At 37.9% G+C, this 19619-nt stretch overlaps 1 protein-coding gene across 1 annotated transcript in view; it reads left to right on the top strand.

Moving 5' to 3' along the window:
- dnajc8 (DnaJ (Hsp40) homolog, subfamily C, member 8) overlaps positions 1-18689 on the top strand; it is a 41985-nt gene extending 23296 nt beyond the window's left edge. The window contains exons 5-9 of the mRNA XM_069895189.1: positions 496-590; positions 8152-8223; positions 12091-12182; positions 13821-13896; positions 17522-18689. Coding sequence (XP_069751290.1) covers positions 496-590; positions 8152-8223; positions 12091-12182; positions 13821-13896; positions 17522-17641 — 455 coding nt within the window. The 3' untranslated portion in view covers positions 17642-18689. The remainder of the gene's footprint in view (positions 1-495; positions 591-8151; positions 8224-12090; positions 12183-13820; positions 13897-17521) is intronic.
- The last annotated feature ends 930 nt before the right edge of the window (positions 18690-19619 follow it).

Here is a 19619-nt window from a genome sequence, read left to right as displayed (position 1 = left end):
ATGAGATGGGGATCTGAAGATTGCTTGTTGATAATTTTTGCTTGAAGGTACGTGGTAGGTACGTTTGCCAATGAAGAGCAATTGCAGTGAAATCCCTGATATCTGGAATTCAAGCAACCAGCAACCTCAAGCAACCGGAAAAAAATTGCAGAAAATAAATAGTTAAAAAAATAAAAAAGTTTAAAATTAGTGGTCAGTTTACAAACCACACAACACAATCTCAAGCAACTGGAAAATTCACTTATCCGGCATCTCCCAATCCACATAGTTGCTGGACACGGGGTGGGGGTTTGCTGTAGTTTGACAGCTACTCAGCACATTTGGACCACAGCACAGAACTTGGTTCTAATTGAGATCAGCTAATTTCATCGTCAGTTTTGGATTTTCTCAAGCAGAGCCTGAAGTATTTTTTTGTTTAGGGCACAGGTTGCAAGTTATAAATTTGATTTGCATGCTCTGAAATTAAATTCTGACTTTATTTTTGGTATTTCATAGCTGTTGACAAAGCACATAAGATGTTAATGGAACCAGAACAGAAGAAACGAGCCATTGATGTCATCCAGGCAGCAAGAGAAACAATAGAACACAATGTAAGATATAATCTAATCTCTTGTCTTAAATTAGAGTGTTAAGTGTGTCTGGTGCATTTCTTGATGACAAATTCCTCTGATCAAAAGTTTATCCATTGATAGAAGGATTTGAATGTAGGCACTCAATACCATTGTGTCCTCTCGCTGCTTTTTTGGATAACTTCTATCATATATTTCACTTCATGTCTACTTTTTTGTTATGGAAATGGAATTATTTTGCTGACAACGCAAAAGTGAAAGTAACTTAAATTTCTTAACTGTATAGAGATACATGCCTAACAGTGATAGTTTCATCCATTTGTATTAATTACCTGGGTTTTTTTTTAACTGGTACGGCACACTATATATTTTCATCTCTCTTGAGTACATTTAGTTCAAGTTTATTATCATCTGATTGTGCAAGTGCAATCTGAAATAAAACAGCGTTGTCCGGTCCCAGGTGCAAAAACATGCAAACACACATCTGGACATAATCCACATACAGACAAGCCATACATAAGGAGATACATGCCTAACAGTGATAGTTTCATCCATTTGTATTAATTGCCTGGGCTTTTTTTTTACTGGTACGGCACACTATATATTTTCATCTCTCTTGAGTACATTTAGTTCAAGTTTATTATCATCTGATTGTGCAAGTGCAATCTGAAATAAAACAGCGTTGTCCGGTCCCAGGTGCAAAAACATGCAAACACACATCTGGACATAATCCACATACAGACAAGCCATACATAAGGAGATACATGCCTAACAGTGATAGTTTCATCCATTTGTATTAATTGCCTGGGCTTTTTTTTTACTGGTACGGCACACTATATATTTTCATCTCTCTTGAGTACATACATAAAAATAAATATGGTTTAATAAATAATAGGGTCTCAGAGGGTTAGTCTGAGTAGTTCATCCAGCTGTTGAGCAGTCTAAGTGTCCGTGGGTCGAAGCTGTTTCTTAGCCTGGTGATACTGGCTCTGATAGTCCTGTATCTCTTTCCCGATGGGAGCAGCTGTAAGATTCCACTAGGCCATGCTGATGGGGAGGAGAGAGACACCAGTGATCCTCTCTGTCGCTCTTATGGTCCTGTGAATTGACCTCTGATCCATTTCTCTACAGCAACCACACCACACTGTGATGCAACAGGCTGGACAGTTGTGTTTTATAAAATTTCATTATTGTATTGGCGATGGCTGAAACTTGGCATGTCTGCCTTCTCGATTAAATGGTAAAATAGAAGTGTACTTGAATGAAATGTAGTCATCAGCATTTTGGAGTTGGATTATTTAGAGTATGTCATTGGTCTGTACATTATTTGGTATAGTAATTTGTTCTTGCCATTTGATAGTACGACCAGAAACTGCAACCTGTGTTTTATGCAGTCTGGTCTGATTCCTCCTGTTTGATTAAATAGAACTTGATTTGATGGTTACTTTTTCCATGTTGTCAATAAGTATAATTACAGTGCATTTGGGAAAGGTGTAATGGATGAGCAGCTATTAGAGGAAATTAAAAATTGTATTATGACATTCAGAAAACAGGATTTATAAGAAGCGGAGTGGCAAAATTGAAAGGAACAAAAAAGTTGCTGCTCCATACAGCATGCTTCATTGATCAGAGGGTTCATCTTTAATTACTAGAGATCAAATATTTATTTTAATAAATTCTAATTAAAAATGAAATTTAGATCGTGTATTTTCTGCTATTTGAGGGTACTGAAAAAATTAAAATCTATTGTATATAGTTAGAGTACAACTCAGATTATCCAAAATCCTCATTTATCCAAAATTATTTTGGAGCCAAACTGACCTCACAGGTTGAAAAACAAATTCATCTGACAAGAAGTTAGAATGATTTCAGGTAACTCCTTCCCCTCTCTCTTTCCACTTCTTCTTTACCTACCCCTATTGACTTTTCTCTCCAACTCTCCCTCTCAAACTGCATGCCACCGTCTCCCAGTCACAGGCGGTCGGAAGAATCCCTTATCCTGATGCCATCAAGGAGAGTAGTTTCCTGGGCAGGAGTGGGAATTCGGTGGGGAAGTGTCAGTGATCATCAGCACTGGTTGGGAGGGGGAGTGTGCGCGGGTGAAGACTGGATCTGAATTGTGCTCCAACATCGAGAACCAGGATGCGAAGCTGGAACAGCCCCTGCCGGAATGAGTCCACAGGGAGATAGGAGCCTGCCGACTCGCCAGTGAGTGCTCCATTGTCGTAGGAAGCCTCCCCGGGGATCAGCGGCTGATCGGTGTCAGCTATTGGGAAGTCTCTGTGATTGGCGTCAGCTATTGGGAAGTCTCTGTGATTGGCGTCAGCTATTGGGAAGTCTCTGTGATTGGCGTCAGCTATTGGGAAGTCTCTGTGATTGGCGTCAGCTATTGGGAAGTCTCTGTGATTAGCGTCAGCTATTGGGAAGTCTCTGATTGGCGTCAGCTATTGGGAAGTCTCTGATTGGCGTCAGCTATTGGGAAGTCTCTGTGATTGGCGTCAGCTATTGGGAAGTCTCTGTGATTGGCGTCAGCTATTGGGAAGTCTCTGTGATTGGCGTCAGCTATTGGGAAGTCTCTGTGATTGGCGTCAGCTATTGGGAAGTCTCTGATTGGCGTCAGCTATTGGGAAGTCTCTGATTGGCGTCAGCTATTGGGAAGTCTCTGTGATTGGCGTCAGCTATTGGGAAGTCTCTGTGATTGGCGTCAGCTATTGGGAAGTCTCTGTGATTGGCGTCAGCTATTGGGAGGTCTCTGTGATCGGCATTGGGAGCATGTTGGGGATCAGTGGTGGCCAGCAATTTTTTTAGTGAGAATTAAACATTATTTTAATGTTTAAAAAACCTTCCCTTGTTTGTTGTTGTATAAACACAGATACAAGTGATTTGCTGTTACTACTGCTCTGTTTTTAAAAAATGACGAGTTAGCCAAAAAATGCAGTCATCTGAAATGGTCCCAACTATTTTGAATAATCATTTATACTGTATTTAATTTTAAAAATGTATTTTAAATGCAATTTATTTAATAACCATGTCATTTAGAGTCATAGAGGAAATGGGCTCTTTGGATCAACTTGACTAAGTTGCTTCTTGGAGTTTGTCCCATTAGCCTGCATTTGGCCTCAAAATGTCTGAACCTTCGCTATCCATAGACCTGTTCAAATGTCTGTTTGAATATCTTAATTGTTCCATCTACAGCTTTCTCTTTTTGGCAGCTTGTTCCATGTAACCACCATCTTCTGTATTCACCCTCTTTATTCCACTTCTTCTTTACTGTTTTAAGCTGAAAGCTGTGAGTCAGTACCTGTCAATATAATAGGTTGTGGTGTGAATGTAACTTCTGTTTTTGCATATCCGTTCACATAGGCAAATTCATTGTAGTTCTTTTGGATTTTAATTGCATCTTGTTTGTGGGAGGCATCAAGTGACAGTCCATTACCTCCACCAAGAACTGGATTTTGTTACAACTCTGCAAGTAGATGGATAGAAGGTTGCTACTAAAACTTTGTATCCTTGCTGACCTGAAATGACCATTTGTCTAGCACAAGACTTGCTGCCCTCATACAACTTGCAGCGTAGCAAGATATTATTCATTATGTGCAAGAACCTATTTTTGGAAGGACAACTGGAGTGAAGTACTGGTAGTAAAATATCCACTGATGATAACAGTTGGAGTTCCTGGCACTTGAAAGTCTTACAGCAATAGATCACGTAACAATGAATTAAGCTGAATGTTGTCATTGGGTTAAACTCTTCTCCACAGCCCTACATTTTTCCTATACAGGATTAGAATTGTGGCACTATTTTCAAATGCACTGAATGACTGAAGTATTTATCCATTTTCGACATTGTAAAAACTTGTCTATTTAATTAAATTCTTTAACTTGCTCTATTTTGGATATTGAATCTCCCTTTCTTTAATTTGGATGGTTGTTAAGAGACCAAAAATACCACTGAGCTGGGATCTAAAATGTGTCAATAAAATCTGTTTCATTTCAGTTGGGATTTTTTTTGTTTGGTGGGAATGATTGTAGAGAGAGGGATGAGTTAATATCCAAATCCTCTATGTTTGAACTCTAAATGATTTTTGCGCGAGCAGTACTGGAGGAACCTTTGGCAGATTTGTCAGGTAATTCAAATTAAAAAAAAAACTCAGATTCAAAATGGCAGTCATTACAATGTGTTGATTCGGTAAGCCATAAAGCATTGTCAAACTATTTTAAAATGTGAAATTGGAACTTTTCTATAAATGTGTATTTTTAGTTATTTGAATGTTAAATTCATGCCAGATGTTTCTCTTCTGCTGTTTAACCTCATTAAAACTAACAAGAGCTGACTTGTGTGATATAGCAGTTCAATAGATTCTATTTCAAAAATATAATTTATCTCCATCTGTTTTAATAGATTTTGTGACCCAATCCTTTTATAATTTGTAAAGTATAAAGCTTTATCAGAGGTGAAACTTGTATACTGTTTTCCAATCAATAGATTAATTTAACAGAATAGAGAAATGGTGTATCCAGTGCCACACGTGGCTATCAGGGGAGTATGTGATCACTTATTGGTTTCTTCAACTAAATTAACAGACGGTTAGCTGCAGTGTAGATTGCCCAGAGACCAGGTAAAAGAGCAAAATAATTTGGAGGAGCAGGTCACAAGGCACCTCGAGCCTGCATTGTGACACAATGAGATTGGAAGATCCCTTTTCTTGCATGTCCAAAAACCCTGCTGATCACAGTCTTGAATGGAGAATTGCAAAGATTTACAATCCTCCTCAACTTAGTCCTAAAATGGCCAACTTCTTGTCCTGATATTGCACTGTTACTAGGATTTTCTGCCAGATGAGCCAACCTCAGGGAATCACTGCCAATGCATCTCGGAACGATAAGGTCATAAAACTGAAAGAGAAGATAATAGCCATTGATAGGTCAGAGAATGAGGGGAAAATAGTTGTATATCTCTGAGCAAGACGTTATTTTTGAAGTGAAACCATGAAAATCTGTAGACATCATGGTTGAAGTAAAAGCACAATGTTGGAGAAACTCAGCCAGTCAAACAGTGTCCTTTATTAAGCAACATTAAAAGTACATAACAGACATAACAAGCCCAAAACATTGGTTATGTATTTTTACTGTTGCTATATAAAGGTTAGTCCTGCTGAGTTTCTTCAGCATTGTTTTTACTTGTTATTTTTTGTACCTTTCCCACTTTGAAATTATAGTCAACAGTTCCCTATTTGGCCACTAGATAGCTCTCTTGCATTCACGAACTGAAAGGGGCACCAGGAATTTGTCCTTCAGTTTCATTCCTATTCTCAGAACTATCCAAAGCACCAGAGGAATATTTTAAGGCCATATAAATTGTTGGTCTTGGTCCAAATGCAGTTTTGTTTTTGCTCATGAATTAGGATCTGTACCAAAGCTTTTGGGGAAAATTAAATAGCAAGTTAGATATCGTTGGTAGGCCTGCAGAATTTTCCTTGACTCTCAACAGTTGACTTTAATATTTTCTTATACAATCTTCACATAGGCTCTGATTCTCAATAATATTTGGTTAAAGTTTTACAAGTTTTTTTTCTGAGGATAGAATATTAAGACATGCTTTTAGTACCTGTGGTGATTCCCATCCAATAATCCATCTTGGGGAGTTGAAATTAACGGCTTCCTTCCTCTTTCCTCGCATATTTGTACATTGGAGTCTGCTGGAACTTTGAATTTATCAGCTTCTGCTAGCTTGTCCAGTCTTCTGCCAAAGCATGCATCGAGTCTTGTCACCTCAATGTGCAGTTTTAACTGTCATGTTTCGTTCCCAGTTCTACTGAGTCTGTTCATGCTATGGATAAATGTGTGTCACTATCCATTTATCTATTCTAATTTAACCAAGCATACTATATTAAATTTGTTCATTTATATTCCCTATCAGTGGAAGCATGTACATCTGATGTGTATTTTTCACTTCCACTGTGATTACACAGGTTGATAGCAGAACATTGAGCACCATCAAGCTGACCACTGTTGCACTTCAGGGCTGTGTTCTCAGCCTACTCCTGTTCGTGCTACTGACCCACGACTGCAATGTCAGGTGCAGCTCCAACAGTGACATCGTTTGCAGATGACACATCACCAGCAACAATGAGTCACACTTCAGAGAAGTGGTGGAAAATCTCATGTTATAATGCAAGAATAACAACCTGAGTTTCAGTGTGGATAAGACAAAGGAGATGATTATGGATTTCAGGACCAGGGATGGCCATCCTCCACTACACATCAATAACTATAATGGAGAGAATAGAGAGTACCAAGTTCCTTGGAGTCCACTTAAATAGTGACCAATCCTTGTCAGGAAGGCGGAACAGCAAGCACACTTCCTGAGAAGATTGAGGTAGGCAAGGCCACTGGCCACCATCATGCCAACCTTCTACAGGAACTTTATTGAGAGCATCCTGGCTTGCTGCATTATGGTGTGATATTGTTGGTGTAGAGCAGTGGATTGGAGGTCAATCCAGAGTGGCAGAGAGGATCACTGGCAATCTCTCCCCCATCGATGTGATCTGCCAGGATCGTTGTCTGAAGCAGGCGCACAAAATCGTTAAAGACCTCTACCACCCTGCACACAGCATCTTACAGCTGCTCCTGTCAGGAAAGAGATACATGAGGATCAGAGCCAGAGCCACCAGGCTGAGAAACAGCTTCTCCCATGGCAGTGAGAATGCTGGATGACTGATGCACTACTCATTCCTCAGAGAATCTACTATTATTTAACAATATTTATTTATTTACATATGTACTGCTTATAGATCACTTGTAAATGTGTGTGCTATGTGTCTTTGAGTTTGTATGTTTTTACACTGAGGACTGAAGAATGCTGTTTCGTCCAGTTGTACTTTACAATTGTATGATGAATAATAAAATTGAACTTGGTTACTTATCAACCTCATTGTACATTGCTTATCAAAAAACTTACTGACATTCAATTGGCTTGTTGAGATATCACTTGGATTTTTTTCCTTCTTTCTCCTATTGAAAGCTGTCTTGTGAAGAGTGATATAGTTTCATTGGTAACAAATGTATGCTACTTTGTTCAGGAGAGCATTTTTCATTCTCTGCTGCTCCTTTGGCAGGATCACCTTCCACAATTGCCTTCTCTTCTACCCCTTGCTATAATGGTAGTTTGGTTTCCCTATTCATCAGTGTGGAACTTGAGAACTTATCCTCAACCATGACCTCCTACATTCTGTCCTTATCTAGATCTCTCCCACTATAGTAAATGTTACCTATCTCATGTTATGGAGGTCTTCAGTGGATAGTAACTTTTAAAATTAATTTTGCTGTGTTTCCCGTTCATGTGGGGTGACTGCCAGAATTACTAACGCTCTGTTTAGTACCTTGATTCAATATTGTCAACTTGTCACAGACCAAGCTCCTGATTAAATTATTCCTCATCTATCAGCTCCGTGTTCTGATGAACCACAGAGGCCCTTGGGGAATGTAAAAAATTTACCTAACAAAATTTCAACTGCAGTGTAATCCAAAATAATTTTTCAGAAGCAAATCCTGCATAATGTGATTTGTTTTTTAAATTTTAGATGAAAGAAAAAAGGAAGGCATTAAAGAAAGATGGCAAGCAATCTTTTCTGGAAGAAGATGATCCTGAAATGGTAAATGTATCAATTATGGTGGATGATCGGATTTTGTACATTATGTGTCTTGCATTTAAACTGAAGGTTTGGGTAGTGATAGTGAATAATTTTAGCCTTTGAGTATTGTGTGTCTTTAGTGTTGAAAGAGTAAAATTGGGTACATAAAAAGACTGAACACTTGGCAGCGATGTTGCAGAGGCCTTCTTGAGAGCTAGCCAAAATGAGCAGCTGCTTATTTTCAGCCATTTATCTTTGGGTCGGAGAAGCTTCTGTATTTCCATGTATGAAACGTATATTTTGTGGAATTGTTTGTTAGTTTTTTTTTGTGAAACAAGTGTTGCAGCTTTATTAAATGAAGTGAAATATATTCTTAAAAGCAAACTTTGTTGCTTTTAAGAAGACCCAAGGATAAAATTTTGAAAATCCTTTCTGTAAAACATTTTCATGCATTTTCTGCAAAAATCCTCTTAATTTATTTTTAATATGAGTAAGTTTAATTCAACCCTTAACTGTTGGTTAGTAAAAGAATATTTGGAACTGTTGGTTAGTCAAAGAATATTTGGAACTGTTGGTTAGTCAAAGAATATTTGGAACTGTTGGTTAGTCAAAGAATATTTGGAACTGTTGGTGAGCAAAAGAATATTTGGAACTGTTGGTGAGCAAAAGAATATTTGGAACTGTTGGTGAGCAAAAGAATATTTGGAACTGTTGGTGAGCAAAAGAATATTTGGAACTGTTGGTGAGCAAAAGAATATTTGGAACTGTTGGTGAGCAAAAGAATATTTGGAACTGTTGGTGAGCAAAAGAATATTTGGAACTGTTGGTGAGCAAAAGAATATTTGGAACTGTTGGTGAGCAAAAGAATATTTGGAACTGTTGGTGAGCAAAAGAATATTTGGAACTGTTGGTGAGCAAAAGAATATTTGGAACTGTTGGTGAGCAAAAGAATATTTGGAACTGTTGGTGAGCAAAAGAATATTTGGAACTGTTGGTGAGCAAAAGAATATTTGGAACTGTTGGTGAGCAAAAGAATATTTGGAACTGTGTCATTGAAAATATCTGACTTTCTGTTTTAACTGAACATCCAATCATGTTCATGTGTGATATAAAAAGACTATACACCCCCCCCCCCCGACTTACGATATTCTGACTTACAATATTTCAAAGTTACGATGGGCTGAATCTGTACCTCCCTTTCGAGTTGCGACGTTTCCCTGACGCAGTGATGCGTTCCCCAACCACCCGCATGTCTAAGCTCCTGACCACAGGTCCTCTCCTCAGCCACTGTCAGATCTGAGCTTCCGACTGAATCCTCTCCCCAGCTGCCCACACATCTGAGTTTTTAGCATTTAAATAAAATTTAAATTTAAAAAAACGGTAGTGTGCATTGTGTAAAAGGTTTTCAGCATTTAAATGAAATTTAAATAAAAAAGGTAGAGGGTGCTATTGTTTCAACTAACGATGTGAGTCCCAGAATGGAGCCCCATGGTAAGTAGGTGTATATCTATAACCATAAATCCTGAAGAAGTAGAAGTAGGATGAGACTGTTCAGCTCATCGAGCCTGCTCTGCCATTTGAATCACAGCTGATGTATTTTTCCCCCTCTACCCTATTCTCTTGCCTACACCCTGTCATGAAGTTCAATAACTAAGATGAGTAGAAGTGAGCTGACTGATCTGGCCTCTTGTAGGCTTTCCAAAATTGTGGAATCTTATTTGAAAATAGTAATGATTTCTGTAATTTTTTTTAGGTGAGAAATTGGTCGAAGACCATTTGCATCCACCTCAGTCAGAGGGTGGACTCTGCCTCCTTTCAGGCAGGAGGTGGTAGATGCACCAGGGAGTGGGTAGTATGGGAGTTGATGCATCTCTTACTTACTTTGCCTTTGTGCATCCCGAATGAAGAAACATGATACTCCCAGTAGTCTCCTGGATATTTCAAGTTTATTATCATCTGTATGTGTACAAACCGACGAGACAGTGTTTCTCCTGATCGTGGTGCACGCACATACGTACAATACATAATAATCACATTTATATAAAGATAAAACCCCAGGTACCCAGAATTCAAGCAACCAGCAGAGAAATCCGTATATTAAATTTGTCTGGTGAGCAGAAATCAGTGGATCATGAGGCAGTGAATAAGTTTTAGTTGGGTAATGTAAGATTAACTGGAAAATATACACATCCGGCATCTACATAGGTGTCAGATATTAGGGGTTTTACTGTGATTTTAAATAAAAAATATAAATATTTTGGGATGATGTATAGGATTCTGTTCATCAATCTCACAGCCAGTGGGAAGAAGATATTTCCCAGCCAGGCAGTCCTGAGTCTGATGTTCCTGTACCTCCTTTTCCCCTCATTTTGAGTGGCTATGGGTCAGGGACTCCCAAGAGTTGATGTTGTTGAATCTTTGTTTCAATCAAGTTCCAAGAGCATATTTTAAAAATGCCTTCTTTATTCTCCTGGCAAAGGTGAGTGTTTCCAGTATCTGATTGGAGCCTTGAGAATGTTGGTCAGGTAAAGGAAGCTGAGATTTATTCACTTATCCTGCCAGAGAACTTGGGAGGATTTTGCAGAGACCTGTCAGTGGTGGTATCTTTCTGTTGCTTTGAGATCCTTACTGAAGGTGGACAATACCTTCCAAAGACACAATGGGTATGGATTATTACGTGAGAAACACCAGAACTGCAGATGCTGGAATTTTGAATGAACAGTCAAAAACTGAAGAAGCTCACTGGTTTAGGCAGCATCCATGGAAAAAAAAATTCAACATTTTGGTGAAGGACTCCATAGAGACTAAAGTGGGAAGAGGAGATAGCAAGAAGAAAAAGGGGAGAGGCGGCTGGGGAGGGACCAAGAAGTGGTAAGATTGAAGGTTATTACATTAAACCTTGAGCTCTAAGAAAAGGTTTGAGGTCTTGAACTCCAAATTTTCTTTCCCTTAGATAGTTTGAGGCCATGTTTGTGAACTGGGTTTCATCATCGAGCTGTAAGATTAACCAGTGTTTTAAAACATCTTCATGAGGAACAGTATTCTTTGTTGCTGGTTGAATTTGTCTCATGTAAGCAGATGGAATCCACAAATGAGTGTCATGGTTGCTGTCAGTATGGCAAAATATGCCGAACAATAACTTTTTTTTTTTTTAAATTATTTTAATTTTTTATTTTTCACACCATAAATCACAATAGCCATGATATACACTTTTTCTTTTCCACACATTTACAGTGACTTTTTCTCCCTCCCCCCTCCCTCCTCCCAAGCCACCCCCCCACCCCCCACCTCTCATCCATTTTAGGTATACAATCTAGGTTGCATTAATTCAGTTAGACAATGTTGTCATTCAACAAAAATACACCAGAAATTCTACTGAGTCCATTCTTTTCTTTTCTTCTCCTTCCATCAACTTAGGTAATGTTTGTTCCCGGTAGGTTTTCGCTATTGTATTTAATGTAAGGCTCCCATACTTGTTCGAATATTTCAATATTATTTCTTAAACTATATGTTATTTTTTCTAATGGAATACATTTATTCATTTCTATATACCATTGTTGTATTTTCAAATTATCTTCCAATTTCCAGGTTGACATAATACATTTTTTTGCTACGGCTAGGGCTATCTTGACAAATCTTTTTTGTGCATCTTCCAAGTCAATTCCAAATTCTTTATTTTTTATGTTACTTAGGAGAAAGATCTCTGGATTCTTTGGTATATTGTTTTCTGTTATTTTATTTAATATCTGATTGAGATCATCCCAAAATTTTTCTACTCTCTCACATGTCCAGATTGCGCCGAACAATAACTTGATGAATTTAGGAACGTTCATCTTGTCAGGAAGTGGTGGAATTCAATATATTTTTTTTTTCCTTTCAATCTACCAGTTCAAGCAATCAGTGCACAAACAAACAATGAAGCTGTTCGCTGAGTTGGAAATTAAAAGGAAGGAGCGAGAAGCCAAAGATATGCATGAGAGGTATGGAATTTCTTTGAACCTTATTGTCCTCAATGTCAGTTGAGCTCAGAGTAACCAGGAAATGCACAGTTGAGAAATAAGCTGTTGACTCTCAACTCAGAATTTAGCTATCAGTGTTTCATTGTTTTTGCAACATATCTGCTTTTCTGTCCTGAGTTGTAGAGCCATCTGGTACTGCAGCATCCCCATTTGTCACCTCTTACAACCCTAGAAACCCCGTAAATTCTAATCTTTATTTTATTTTGATCCTATTGCCCATCTTTTTCTATTTCATCAGTTCATTTCCAGGTTTGCCCAGGCCCTTAACTATTTTTAAAAAAAAATCTCCCTTTTTTTTAAGATGCACCTTCGATCCGGTCCAAAGAGTTGGATCCTAAATCATGGTTTATACCATTGATTATCAAATTTTTTGGTTACCGTGAAGTGCCTTGGAATCTTTTGCTATGTTAATGAGATGCTGTTAAAACTTGCATTTCATGTTTTTGAGTATTTCTCAATACTGATTCCATAAGACCAAACACATAGGAGCAGAAATAGGAGCAGAAGTATGCCCCACCACTTAATCATGAACTGATCCATTTCCCCACTCAGTCCCACTGCCCAGCCTTCCCCGTAACTTTTGATGCCCTGGGCTAATCAAGAAACTATCAATCTCTGCCTTAAATACACCCAATAACCTGGCCTCCATACCACCTGCGGCAACAAATTTCACAGATTTACCACCCTCTGACTGAGGAAATTCCTCTGCATCTTTTCTAAGCCGACACCCTGCAATTCTGAAGTTGTGCCTTTTTGTTCTCAACTCTCCCCGTGGGGAAACAACCTTTTCACATTGAATGTTGAAAGGCATTTGACAGTCAAAATGTTTCAATGACATTTTCCTAAATTCCAACGAATATAGGCCAAGAACTATTAAATGCTCCTCATGATAACCCTTTCATTTCCAAAATCATCCTGATGAACCTCCTTTTGAATCCTCTCCAATGTCAGCACATCTTTTCTTAAAATGAGGAGCCTAAAACTGCTGACAATATCAAGTGGGATCTCTCACCAGTGCCTTCTAGAGCCTCAGCGTCACATCCCTTGTATTCTATTCCTTTTGAAATGAATCCCATCATTGCATTTGCCTTCACCACTGTTTCAACCTGTAGGGTTACTTCAGGCTATCCTGCACAAGGACTTCCAGGTCCCTTTGCATGTGGGTATTTTCACTTTTTTCCCCATTCTAATGTTTATTCTTTTCTACCAAAGTGCATGACTGTATCTGCAGCCTCTGTTTCCTCAACACTACTGCTCCTCCACCTACCTTTGTATCATCTCCAAACTTGGCCACAAAGCCATTCATTCCATAATCCAAATAACTAATATGCAACATGAAAAACATTCATTTTGGTTTTTTTTTCCCCAAGACTCCAAATTGCCATTATTGTACCCTTAAAAATTTATAAACATGAATACATTCCAAGGGAAGATTATTTATCTCAATTGTTTCTCTAATACCCTCATTTATGCAGCCCTCATCAAGTTCCTACCTTACATTTCACAGTTGATTGAAGACTGCAATTCATTTGATGCTCTCCAGCATCAACAGTTGAATAATATTTTGAATGATTTTCCTAATTGTGTTTCTGAATCTAGGAAACGACAAAGAGAAGAAGAAATTGAGCAGGAAGAGAAAGCCAAACGTGACAAAGAGTGGCAGAAAAATTTTGAGGTTTGTGAGATTGGGTTACCATTTTTGTGTTTATAGCTTGAAAGGTTTATTCAACAATAAATGGTAGTGTAGTCTATGCCCTTTACTGAAAACCGCTTTTGGAAAGGTAATTTATTCTATTAACTAACTCCCCATTGAACTATCCAGTGAATTATGCTTTTAAAAAAAAATATATTTTTATAATATCTCTTAAAATTGATCTATTTCAGATGGAAAATTAGATGTAAAATTATAGAACTAGACTATTATTAAAATGCTCAATAGGTTGAAAGTACAAATTTTCTTCTATATGAATTTTTAAAAAGTTTAATTTATATGTTGTGTGTATTTAATACTCACACATTTCATTGGGCTAGATTTTCCATGAAAAGTTGGAGCCCTTAATATCAATGTAAGTGAGAATAATCTTTGGAAGTTGCATGGTAATATGGATATGGCTCTGCTTCTCCAAAAGCTATCTTGAGAAAGAATGACTCATTATTTCACAACCAACTTCACCATGATATGCCACCCTTCCTCAAATGAGCTTCTAGTTACCATCGAGTTAATCTGGAGGACAGATGGAAAACACTATCATGCACATGCTTGAAGACGGAGTTGTGTGTCATCGTTGGTATTCATTGAAGCATGTGAAAAAGCGCTTTGCAGTTTTGAATAGAAACTCTTGTGCTCAAGCCCTTGCAATATTGCACCGTGATGTGATCCTCAAAAACATGCACTACTTTCCATATTTTGGGAGCTCCCTCTCCATTTCAGTTAAATGTGTTTCTTGCACGAATGCTATATCAATTTTTTCTTTTTTCAGTAAATTTAGCAGTTTCTTCCTTTTGATTTGGTTATGTATTCTGTTAATATTTAAAGTCATATAGTTCAACGTAGCCATTTCATACTTTGTTTATCTTTTCTTTCCGTTTCCTCATCATCACCTTTCCTTCTTATCCATTTCTGCTTTCTTGTTTTGAACACTTTATAAGACAACATTTCTAAAACATCAAACATTTTCCTTATTCTCCTGTCTAAAATTGGGAGCTCCCTCTCAACGAAGACCAATATTGACAAAGTTTTCAGTCCTTTAATGCAGTCTTTAGGTGTTTGAGAAGGAGTGTTTAAAAGTTAACATTCAAACCCGGCACAAAGCTTCTGGCAAGTGATCCTTCTCCTTGGTATGCCCCTGAGATATGATATGTAAAGCTTTGGAGAGGAACCATCAATGCTATCTATAGTCACAAAATCCTCAATGCACTGGCAGGCCAGTGAACCAAGATCAGACTGCTCCTCAGTCCAATATTCTTAGCACCATGGCACTAATTGTACTCATCTGGGCACATAATTCATGTTACTAATATCAAAACCGCAAAACAGCTATCCATTTATGGAGTTTTGCGCGGGGATAGATGATGTTAAAAGATGTTCACAAGGCCTCTTAAAAGATGGAATATTCAACTGACTCATGTGAATCCCTGGTCTGTGGTTGCACAAAATGGAGGGACATTCAGGTTTGGGTTGAGAACTTGTCCACTGTGGAGAACACGGAATCTCAGCGAAGGAGAACATTTCATGTAATTAACAGTTGTAGCATCGAAACTTCCTGCCTGACCTGTGGCGGAGCTTGGAGAGCTTGCCCTGGTTCCACAGCAGAAAACCATAGAACTGGAATAGAAGCTACTCAACAGCTACCCTGATGCACTGACTATGCAGGTTATTCAGATTGAAAGGTCACAAAAAAAACCAATTTCATTTTCTAAAAGATGCAGCGCATCTATTACCAAGCAATCTATGATCATCAAAGATGATTATCCATTCTAGGAGAATGAAGTTTAATTTCTTCACCTTGTTTCTCCCATCCCTAATAAACCTGAGTTTCCTTTCCCTTTATTTTGGTCTCTGAAAGTGAATTGGCATTGAATTTTCTCTTCCAACTTGTCTGTCCTGGCCAGGATTTTGAGGCTCGGTAATGTTCTTGTATTCAAATTGACTATGGACAAGAGGATTTGCGTGCTTTTCATTGACAACCTGGGCAGAAGCCAATGTATCCTTTGGACAATTGTAGTCAGCAGAGTCTGGCCTGATTGTTTGTCCCAGTTTTTTGGGTGTTAAGGCATTGATTGGCGCTCCCCCTCCCTTCACCGGCCCATGGTCGCCTCCCAGCCTCACGACCCACGTTCATGCTCCCATCCCTTGGCTCACCAGTCAGCCTCTGTCTGTGGTCAGCCTGACTTTTTTAGTGTGCAAAGGGGCCACGTACCCCTGAATGCTTTCCCAACCTTGGTCTTTCCCATCCACTCTTGCGCAGGTTTTGATCATTTGGTACCTCCAAGAATGTTTTATTGGATAGCTCGATGCAAGGTCCTGCTTTATAACAATTTGTTCCAAGTTTTGCTCTGCAAAGCATTTCCTATTTGGCAGATTTGTCATTATTATCCGAACAGTCTCAAGTAAGTTTACAATTCAGTGAAACTTGTTACTATTCTTTACAAACCCTGGGAAATTTGTGCAGTTGAAATAAGTTTCAAATGTACATCTAGCTTGTCTTGGTAAGGCAATCTAATTCAACAAATCACCATTGTAAAAAGTGAAACACAGCTGTTCATATTTGAGTGCCTTTCAGTGTATTTTTTGTTTTTAAACATTGCACTGTTCCCTCCATTACCCCCCTCCCGCAAAAAAAATAAACTATCAAAGTCGGTAAATTTCAGAAGGTGTGTGATCTGTTGTGACCAAGGCTTTTATTTAAAAAAAACTTTTGAAAACCACAATGGTTACAGGTAAATTACTGTTGGTTCTGTTGTGAGATCATCCTTCAAGATTAATGGTTGCATTCAGAGCTGTTTTCAAACTCATCTCCCAGAAGTACAGGTGCTCCCCTACTTACGATGATCCTACATGATTTTTCCAAAGTTATGGTTTGAATTTGTACTTTCAATTTTGAATTCTGATCTGTTCCTGCACTTGCAATACATGGTAATCCACCATCCTCACCATCAGCTATTAATTTTAGTTCACTGCCTCAAACATTCTGCCTGCTTTCAGTTGTGTATGTTAATGGTTTTTTTCAGTGTGCAATAAAGGTATTCAAAATTTAATTATTAAAAAATGGTAGATGCGGTATTTTTTTTTGGACTTACGATGTGTTTGCCAGAATGTAACCCCATCTTAAATCGAGGAGCACTTGTATTCTTGTTTATTTTTAAATAAACACAGATCAATTTTGTCCTTTCCCAATGTCTCCAATGTCAGATATCACACATGTTACTGACAGAGCAAAACACCCATGGACTTTTCCAAAACCAGAATACAGACCCAAAGGTGTTTGTCACTTCCTTTCACACTGCCATTCTCTCTGAAACAGAAGTTTGAGCATTCTTCATCAACTTTTAACAACAAGGTGGCACGGTGGTAGTAACTATTTAGAGAACAAATATAACCATGTACATTGATGGGAAGGTATAGATAGGACTGACACTACGGATGTTTCTTTTTTTGAAAATGAATTGTGAATAGTCTATTTTTGGTTTTAAAAAACATGTAGTTTGTACACTTACTGATGAGGGTGAGTAATGATGAAGATTAGCATGATTCACTTTTTATTGCTTGATTGTTAATAGTTCTGCATCTGTTATGACAGGAGAGCCGAGATGGCCGTGTTGACAGCTGGAGGAACTTCCAAGCCAATAAAAAGAGCAAGAAAGAAAAAAAACAGAGGAGCTTTCTCAAGCCCCCCAAAGTCAAAATGGAACAACGATAAGAATGCTCTATCTTTTTACATAAAAATAGGAAATTACAAACTCAAATGACTCTAGCAATGTTTACTCCAGAACACGTTCTTCGCTTAGGAGTGTTATTTGCAATTTAGCAGCAGATAGGTTTGTTTTCCTATCCATTCTACTGATTCCTAAATGTTGTAGCCATAACTACTATCGACTTTCATCCCTGATAATCTGCACAGCAGGGCTTTACTGCTCCTTGTTTCCACAACAACATGATGTAAATGTACAGTATAAAAGAGGTTAATAATGGCCTTGTATCTTTTCAAAACCTTTAATTTTTAAGCCCTGTAATTTAACGTTTTGTACCCTTTTTGTACTGTGATGAACAATTTGTCTATCTTTAGTCATCAAAGCTCATTAAAAGTGTTTGGAAATAATTAAGGCTGCCTTTTGTTTATGAAAGTGATGAACTTTGTACTGGATTTTCACCCTAATTTGGCTTTAATGCAGAATATTAAGGTTAAATAACATTTTAAAACTTTAACTCATCATGATGAAAAATAGAGGTAGATGGAAAGAAAATGTGGAGGGAAATGGCAGATGGAGGGAATATTTTGGCTGGTCTTGCTCATTATCTGTAGGTGTTGACAAATTTTGGAACAGGTGTAGTTGTGTTTCTCCAGTGCCTTGCTAAGTGGCCACAAGAAGTCTAGACCAGCAGTTTTCAACCTTTAACTTTCCACTCATACACCACCTTAAGTAATCTCTTACTAACCACAGAACCCCTATGGCATAGGATTACTTAAGGAGGTGTGTGAGTGGAAAGAAAAAAGATTGAGAATCATGGATTTAGACAGTGATTATTGATGGAATTGTCATTGTAACGCAGGCTAGCTTCACCTCTAAATCTCCATTTCATATTTTTCTCCTTTTAAACTATTGTAGTACCCAATTAAAAAAAACACACCCATAACCTTACAAGGGTGATCTAATCACATTAGATTAACCTAAGTTGATTTGGAATGTTTTGGTATGTTTTTATTCACTTGCGGGTGCTAAATAAATGCAGATTTTCTACATCCAGAACTGTGAAGATGTGTGATTTTTAAAAAAATTTAAATCCCTTATCTGTCCAAAAGAATTATGCCTTCTCACTATTCTCCTATCAAGAACAGTCTGTAATATGCAGGTTTTCTCTCCTGTCAGTTACCCTTTGCTTAAGTTTCATTTTTATCATTTGACTGGAAGCCAAGTTGTTAGCATTTATTGCTGTTTTATTGTTGGAAATTTGTACAGTCAAGTATCAGTTGCATTAACTGAACTTAAAAGACTGGAGCCAAAATAGCCATTTTCCTCTTGCTTTTCACTTTTTTCTATTTCAGAATCCCAATGGATTGCAAGCACAGAGTGAACCACATCTTATTTAGAATGAAATCACTTTCCTATCTCAATATATCAGGATACCTATTTTCTAAACCGGTTTCCACACTATAAATGTTCAAAACCAAGACCTAAATATGATGCCTCTATTCATGATTAATGTAGGAAATCATCCAAATGTTATCAAACAAAATGTTATATGCCTGTATATGTTTCCAAAGGAGATGTGAAGTTGGGTGCTGGTTTTTAAGATGTGTAGTAGAAAGAGATGTATGATTTTTTTTTAAAAACTCAATGGCCAATACTAGAGGACATCTGTTTAAGGTGACAGAGGAAAATAGAGACGTCAGAGGTAAGATTTTTGAATCAAGATTGGTAGGTTCAATGATTGTTTTTATTGTTATGTAATAATAAGTAAAAAAAGTAAGGCAAACAAAGAGTCGCCATGACCATTGCCCAGGAACTGAACAATAGGAGAAAGAGAAACAAAAGAGCTTCAGAAGCATTGAGTGTGGATTTGCCTCCAGCGCTTCTGCAGCAGTACAGAATCTAGTTCAAACTATTGGTAATCTGAACTCCAGATCCAAATCTCTGACACAATAACACAGTCAGGAAGATTTTAGAGCCCATAGCCCT

The sequence above is a fragment of the Narcine bancroftii genome, chromosome 8, assembly GCF_036971445.1.
Source record: "Narcine bancroftii isolate sNarBan1 chromosome 8, sNarBan1.hap1, whole genome shotgun sequence".
Lineage (NCBI taxonomy): Eukaryota > Metazoa > Chordata > Chondrichthyes > Torpediniformes > Narcinidae > Narcine > Narcine bancroftii.
The sequence above is the reverse complement of the archived record's forward strand: the minus strand, read 5'-3'. Positions and strand labels throughout refer to the sequence as shown.